General features: G+C 45.4%; 1 protein-coding gene across 1 annotated transcript in view; it reads right to left on the reverse strand.

Annotated features, from left to right (window-relative positions):
• Positions 1-7,548, reverse strand: part of Fstl1 (follistatin like 1) — a gene marked incomplete in the record, with an annotated part of 58,359 nt that extends 50,811 nt beyond the window's left edge. Inside the window, 2 exon segments of the mRNA XM_008842906.3 lie at positions 7,199-7,255; positions 7,389-7,548. Of these exon segments, the coding sequence (XP_008841128.1) occupies positions 7,199-7,255 (57 nt within the window).
• Positions 7,549-8,391: the final 843 nt, after the last annotated feature.

An 8,391-nucleotide genomic window follows, 5' to 3' on the forward strand; every position in this document is an offset into this window, starting at 1 on the left:
CCGAACCTGCAACACAACATGGCTTTTGCCATGTATCACATGATTTGTTTGGCAACAGCTTAGTTGGTCACAAAAAGTGCCTGGGATTATTCAGAGGACAGACTAGGGGTCATAAATTCAGACTTAATCCTGGGAATAGCTTAATAGTGATTGCTTCCAAATGAAGGCATAAAAAGTCTGTGAAAAGATTACAAGGAAATCTTTCAACCACAGCAGAAAAATGCAAATTTACAGGATATGTTTTGTACTCCAACTACCCAAAGCACATTTTATTAGCCAGCCATCACCAGACTCTGTGTAATGCAGAAGCTGTTATCTGCAGCAGCAATAGCTCTCGGAGTCTTAGCAAGAGCAACCATTTATTGCATCAGAACAGCCAAGAAAACTCATTACCACATTTTGTTGATGGCCAACATTAAAGGATTTGGCTCACTTTAAGGTGTTCAGATTCATCTAAATAACTTAGATGCTTCGGCCAGAAGCTGGTAATTGGCTTTTCCTGACATTTCCAGCCCTGGTTCTATTGCCTATTATTCTATGTTGTCTATGTCAGTCATACTGCCCTAAATTCTACCTTCTAATTATTTTAATTTCAGATAAAATTTTGTTAATGTTTGTCAAACTGGACTCAGTATTCCTGCAGGAATAGTGAATAGCTTTTGTTACATATAGACTGACTAATGGCTACATGGATCACTGTTGAGTAAAATTTCAAACCTCCTCCACATTCAGTAGGAAAGAATTTGGATTGATTAGTAATGCCTGTCATAGATAAGGAAAGAATAGTAATTATATACGTTATATTTGTGCCATCCCTGGAGGACATTTTATTCCACCATTGGGAAATACTTATTTGTATTGCCCATGGTGTCTAATAAGCTCATCACACACTTCTGTTGAATGATTTGATCAATTCTCTGGAAGAACCAATAGTTACTCTGTATGGAAGCTCACTCACCACCTTCTCCTAAAGCAATCTCTGTTAGTCTTACTTTTTTTTTTTTTGGTCTTTTTGAGACAGGGTCTCCCTATAGCCCCAGCTGTACTAGAACTCACTATGTAGACCAGGCTGGCCTTGAACTCACAGAGATCCGCCTGCCTCTGCCTCCCAAGTGCTGGGATTAAAGGTGTATGCCACCACGCCTGGCCAGTCCTACTCTTTTTATATTTCATCTAGGCCCTGGCATCATGAGAATTCCTATGACCCTTTCCTTTTACAGGAGAAATTTATCCTGTCGCTTTATTTAAATAAAAAGGAAATGTCATACTGGGGAGATGACTCTGGAAGGACTTGCCATATAACTGTGAGGAATGGAGTTCAGCTCTCCAGAACCCACATAAATGCTGGTGGGCATGGCAGCCCACCTGTAATTCCAGTACTTTGAAGGCAGAGACAGGGAATCAGAACGATCTGTGAGCTCTGGGTTCAACTGAAAGACCCTGCCTCAAGAAATAAGGAGTACAGTGATTGAGGAAGACATTCAACATCAACCTTACTTGGGCCTCCACACATGAGCACACATACCCCTGAGTGCTCAAACACATGTGAACACTATACATGCAGACTACATAAACATGAGGAGAAAGTTCACATTATGTTCTGATGAACATGAAACTAAGATATGTACACAGAAAGCTTAGTGAACATAGAAAAGGCTAGAACAAAGAATAAAATTACTCCCAATCCTACCACCACCAGGTAGATTTTGTAAATACAGCTTAGGGCGGTACTGATAGCCATGCCACCCTTCTCTAACTGGATGTCAGGGCAGCAATAAGGTCACAGCTGTTCTAAATCATGATTAGCAGCATCTTATGGAGAGTCTCCTTAAATGTAATAATGAACTAACATTCAAATACTTATAAAACATCCAAACTGCAAGGCTCTTGGGAGAGAGTTAATTTAGCTTTTCATTGATTAGTACATTGCAAAAAAGGTGGATTAAAAGTTGCCAAATGTTACTACACACTAAGAGACTGAACTAATTAAAATAAAATTATTCATCCACAAGGAACTACGAAAGACATGCTAGGTCAAAACCCTATCACATACTGTTTCCACCATAATTCTTTCCACACTGGGTTTACAACCTTTCTCCACCAACCCCCTCTGTCTTCACTGGGTAGTGGCTACCTGGGAATATCCAGGTTATACACCAAAGATATGTACATATTATTGTTAAAGAATTTTCAAAATCTAGGTTAATGCAACAACAATAATTTTAAAGACACTTACTATGTCATTCTAATATACATTATATCTGTCATTATTTAAGGCTCCTGACCTACCAGTAGACTGTAAACAACTGGAGGCAGGAGATGAGACCTTGCACATCATCCTGGACTCTGCCCTGTGCACATGTGCAGGGTGTGGTCTGCACCTGTTACTTGATGGACACAGTGAAGAGAAGCCCTATGCTGCTCATTCCTCACTCTTGGAGAAAGCACCCTTACCAAAGTCACAGACTGGAACTGGGAAACCTGGAAAGACATGCATTTGACCTCCAAGGAGGTCATTAACCATCTGACTTACAAAATGAACACATTTAAATTTTGTTTTTTCAACCAGATAATACCGGTATTACGAAACTAATAAAATGTGTCTACTAGAGAGATGGCTAGAGAGATGGCTCAGCAGTTAAGATCACTATCTGCTCTTACAGAGGACTCAGGTTCAATTCCTAGTACATGGTGGCTAACGACCATTCATAATTCCAGTTTCAGGGGATCCAACGTCCTCTTCTGACCTCTGTGGGCATTGCACGATATGGGTGTACTTACACACATGCAGGTAATACACTCATACACATAAAAATAATAAATAAAATACTTTAAACTATGTCTGCTCAAAAATCCTTCTGGATATCCAGTTATTTGGAGAGGAGAAAGAAAAAGAGACCACCACATTTCCAATTCACCAAAGTAGTCACGGCTATTTTCAACTCATCTTTTATTTTTTTCTTCTTGTCCAGGCCTGTGCCCGTTCTGTCTAGCTGACTTACACTTCTTCGGGACAGCCCTCTGGGTCATTACTTCCACCTCAGCCATGCCCCTGAGCCTCCTACTACAGCTCCTCAACTTGTTCCCAGCTCAGAGACTTCTACTGCAACTGTATGTCCACCTTCAAGAGACACAAAAGCAGTGTGCCTGGTGCCTGCCCATCTGTTTCAGCTATTCAGCAGTGTCCCCACTATGTTTCAACTTCCCAATTCCCAACAGTGCCTTTAGAATCACAGCAAGTAGCTTCGTTCACTACAGGATATATAGATCATTTTAGTGGCTAATGTGCAAGCTGCAGCAGTGAGAGGGGGCAGTCAGTGATATGGGTTATACCCTAGCCCCAAGGACAATTCTACAGGATGCAGAGGAGCCCCCAAGCCAGCCAATAACTATTGGTTAAGTATATGCAGATAGTAAGGTGTAAATGACATTCAGCAGCATGGCAACTGAGGCACAAAGTCCTGACAATCTGCTAGTGTGGCATCCCTACAGCTAAGCTCAGTGCATCTGTCTGCAGAACTGTTATTGCTTCTCCACAGCATTGTCTCAAGAGACACATTCCCAGCTCAAGGCTCAAGTGTGGATCCCTTACTGGAATGAGTTATCTACTCAGTAAATCTGTCCCCTGTACCTGTGATTTATAATAATGAATTTTTAGACCTGGAATCCTGGGAACCAGAGCAAAGACAGTAACCAAGAGCTAGTAGAGGGGACTTGGACACTTACCAAGACTGTTCTGAAGTAGGCAGTTGGGCTATGTGTCCCTGCCAGGCTGTCATGTTAGAGTGACTGAAATATATTCATCAAGTCTCTGGGGGCCTACAAACTGGCACCCAAATTCTCTATATCATACCTATATCGCCAAAGCTTCCCAAAGAACTGTAGTCATTCCCAGTGGGAAGGGCTGGGAAAGAGGAGCAGGCCCTGGGTAAGTGTTAATAGAAGACCTCCCTCTGCTGCTGCCCCTGTCCCCACCTAGTCCTTTCCAGATGCCAGTATATGTACAACTAGAGACGTGTGGAATTCTAAAGAGTACATGGGTGTGTGCTCAGGTGGTTGTGGAGAGGGAGGGGGATGGGAAGGAGGGAGGGGGAACGGATGGAGGAAGGGAGAGAAGGAGGCCAAAAACACAATGTAAGCCTGGGGTGCCAGGTATGAGACCACTGAAAACAATATCGTACTTTCCCTTAGTGAGATTTGGTAATGGTTTCTCAAATCTAACCAAATGGGATTTACAGATTGGCATTCACAACTTGACAGTTGCCTTTCTTCAAGCTTGGGACAGCTCTGATTTTGAAAATTGTCCCCGAAAGCTCTGGATTCTTCAAATATCAACATGAATTTAAGAGGATCACATTTTTTAAAAAGTGAATTAAAAGCCGGGCGTGGTGGTGCACACCTTTAATCCCAGCACTCAGGAGGCAGAGGCAGGTGGATCTCTGTGGGTTCAAGGCCAGCCTGGTCTACATAGTGAGTTCCAGGATAGCTGGGGCTACAGAGAGACCCCATCTCAAAAAGATAAAAAAAAAAAAAAAAAAAAATCCTTGTGTTTTATTATTAAAGCAAAAAGCACCACAAAATTTCTCTTTATTTTCTACATTTCATTTTTAAAAAATTCAACAACAGTTGCACAATTTTGGCTGATCTAAAATTTACTAAAATGGACTCATGCCAATAGACTATAAATACCATATTTGAGTGTTTGCTGAATGTTCTTATAGTTAACAAGAGAAAATTTTCTACTGCAGGCATCATTAACTGCAAATACAGTGTTTAAAATACATCCAAATCTTGTGGGAGAGGGTTAATTTACCTTTTCATTCATGATTAAAGATACAGTATCAATACGTGTATTAAAAACTTGCCAAATGTTACCTTTAGGGTCAGGCAAGAGAGGCTGGGTTGATCAAAAGATAATAGTCTTTAACAAACCTGTCATGAGATACAACCTGGCTCCTGTCTATCCCTCCCTCCTCACTGTGCTCTTCAGAGTCTCCTTCTGCACCAACTCCCTCAGTTTTCATGCCTCAGCACTTCTACATTTTGCCTCTTTCTCTATAGATTTTTGTCTAGGAATGGAGTACTGGATGTTCTTCCACAGAGCTCAGGCAGGAAATGGCTGTCTTCCTACTGGGCCTGTAAGTATAGTACAGGTTGCCTAGTGTTGAACCACAAGTCTCTTCACTCTTCACATCTGCATTCCAGTTCACAAAGTCATTTCACACACTAGTTGGCAATCCTTAAGCCTGCTGTGAAACTAACCAAGGATTCACCTCATCCATCACAGAACAGCAGCTGTCTTTTTGAGGGCCACAGCAGGAGATGGAGGAGGGTTCTTTAACCAGGGCTCAAAAGGGGGTGGGGGTATCTTTGATTTAAACTCTGGAGAAGAAATAGGTGAGAAGCAGGCTGGAGCTCAAGGAGGGTGTGTATTAGGGTAGGGGACTGGGTTCAGATTCACTTCCAGAACTAAGCAGTTATATGACCTTGGACAAGTTAACTGGTTTCCTCAAATCTGTTCCTGCTCTGTAAAATGGAGATAACAAAGCCTACCTTTCAGGGTATGAAAGGCTTTAAAAGAAATGATGCAAATAATGCAAGTAGGCAAAATACTTGGTGAAATGTTAAGCCTCATGATTGCAAGTGGGGAGACTGGAGGCTCTGAGGTTAAGAGCACTGGCTGCTCTTGCAGAGGACGGGGGTGGGGGGGGCGTGGTGGTGGTGTTAGTTTCTGGCACCCACATGGCGACTAACAACCATGTGTAACTCCAAGGGATCCGATGCCCTCTTCTGACTTCTGTGGGCATTGCACAACATGGGTGAACTTACATACATGCAGGCAATACACTCATACACATAAAATAAAAAAAAATTTTTTAAAGATTGCAAGTGGGGTGGGGGAGCGATTAAGAGCCTGGAGTCTGGAGCCAGACTGCTTGAGTTCAAATCTTGTCCCTAATATAACTGAGGGCACTTGTTAAGTTATGTAAATGTCTCTGGCTCAACTTCTCTATCACTAAAATTGATTTTTTAACAACATAATAGACAATACTTGCTGCTTTTATTTCACTAGGATAAAAATAGTTAATATTTTTACCTCAATCAATGATGCAGTGAACTAAAGGAAACTTTAGTACAATGTGTACCTTTTTTAAGCCATGAAGACTGTATGCATTTATGAAATCTGGGGCAGAGTCAAATTGTGCTGCTAAGGGTGGGGCTAAACTGTAATAGGAAAGAGAAACCCAAAGAGGGGCTATAAACCACCCACCAGGGAGCTATTTCTTTTGTAATGTGCATTCCATTTCTTCTCCCTCATGCTTTTTAATTCCTTCCACATTTCCTGCCATAATTATCAAATGTTTAGTTTCTGACCTCACTTTTCTGGAGACTAGAGCCCAGGGAATTTAGAATTGTTTATTTTCTGTCCATAAACCTCTGAGTTAATGGAGAAGCTTGTGAGCCTAGGGTTTGTTGGTTTGTTTGTAATGTCTCAGGAGGGTCACTGGAGTTGAAAAAGAAAACATTAAAAAAAAAAAAAAAAGGAGGAAAGAAAGAAAGAAAAAAGAAAGAGACAGGAAAAAAGCCTTGAATGTTTTCACTGGAAACCAGAGTCCCTTAAAGGGCAGAGTCACAGATTTCTCACACTTGCTTAACTGAATTTAAGAGAAATGTTAGACTGTAAAAAGCTGTTATAGGGCCCAGATAACAGCACAAAATCCAGGACATTTTACAAAGAAGAGAGTACATTTTGGGAGATCACAATCTCACTTTATAAAAGAGAAAGGAAATTTTATTTTGCTGCAAAAGAATCTTTTTAATCCTCCCCCACCAGGAGAGACTTGGAAAGGAAAAGTCCCTAACTATTCTTAGTTGCCTCTGAAGTGAAGAACTCAAGGCGCCGTTTTGAACTGTGCTCTGGTCGCCGCCTCAGTCCCAATCTGCCCATTCGGTCCCCTCTCCCCCGCCCCAGCTTCCCTCCATATTAGGCATGGTGGGACTCAACTTATGGCCCAAGCTAACTTCTCCCGGAATGAGGATTAAGTTTGCTAAGTGGCACTTCTGCTCCCAGCACCCCCGAACCTCACTCCACCGCAAGTGTGGAAACTCCGAGTCCCACCCCGAGAGCATCCTTGGGACGCACGCCCGGAGCAGATCCCAGATCCCGGCCGCGGTCGGACCTCAGCCTCTCACCTACCTCGGCGTGGACCAAGGAGACCGTCACCAGCGCGAGCACAAGCCAGCGTTTCCACATCTGAGGAAGAGAGAAGAGAGCGAGACTGAAGGCTGGGCCCCACGCCGACCCTGCAAACTTCCTCAGGTCCCGCAGACACGTCCCCTCCGCCCAGGCACCCCTGGCCGCCCGCGGCATCCGACCCCGCGCTCACCGTGGTCGGGTCCGGGGCTCCGGAGGACGCAGAGCAGGGCGGCGGCGGCGGCGGCGAGCTGGAGGAGTAGGTGGGAGCGTCGCTGATCCGCCAGCCTCGGAGGAAGTCCGACCCGGGCTCGCCGCCCCTTAAGACCCTCCTCCCCGGCCCGCCTGCCCCCCAGCTCCTCCCAGTCTCCTCCCCTTCTGCAGCGAGGCCCCCGCGGCTCCCCGTTGCGCTCCCTCCCTTCCGTCCCCGCCCCGGAGCCCGCCAGTGTCCAGGCGCCGCCTGCACTCGGGTTCCCGTCGGGCTCCCGGCCAAGCACCCCTCAGACCCCTACAGGAAAAGGCAGGGGGGTGTCCGTGCTCCCCGGGGCCCTGCAACAAAGACGGGAGGGGGGGGCAGCCCAAACCCCACCTCCGCGAGGGGCACTGGCCTGCGCCAGCCGGGGTAGCAGCTGCCTACAGCGATGACCAGCTGGGCGGTAGCGAGGTGGCCCACGCCTGGACTGGAACGCGAACCTGCGGGAAAAGGCACCCTACTGCCAGCGAAGCTGGAGCCACCCCCTACCATTGGAAGGGAGAGGGCAGGGGATGCGAGGGTGTCACTGCAGTCCAAATGCAGGAAAGTGGGCACAGGAGCCAGAGGCCGGCTGGTGGGCAGAAAGCTGCTTTGGATTCAGCTGTAGATGCCCTAGGGAGAGGGTACGGTTGCCCTAGTCTCCTGAGGAGAGACTGAGTGCAGCTTGAAGTCCTTCTCGAATCCAGGAGCCGGGCGCCCTCTACACCTACTCTTCACCAATGTTCCTGTTAGCACCCTAGTCGTTTCTGGTAATCTCCATGTTCTTGACTCCCATCTCCACGGACTTCTCAGTAGCTTTCAAAAGTGTGCCACCTCTGAAAGGGTGCTGAACCCCTATGTTAAGGGCTGCTTTCCTGCCCTGACTGTCCCTGTTTCTGGTACCAAGAATACATCTACCATTTACATGACACTTCAGATCTAACATCCAGAGGCTGAGCCCCAG

The sequence above is a fragment of the Nannospalax galili genome, unplaced genomic scaffold, assembly GCF_000622305.1.
Source record: "Nannospalax galili isolate Female #2095 unplaced genomic scaffold, S.galili_v1.0 scaffold18, whole genome shotgun sequence".
Taxonomy (NCBI): Eukaryota; Metazoa; Chordata; class Mammalia; order Rodentia; family Spalacidae; genus Nannospalax; species Nannospalax galili.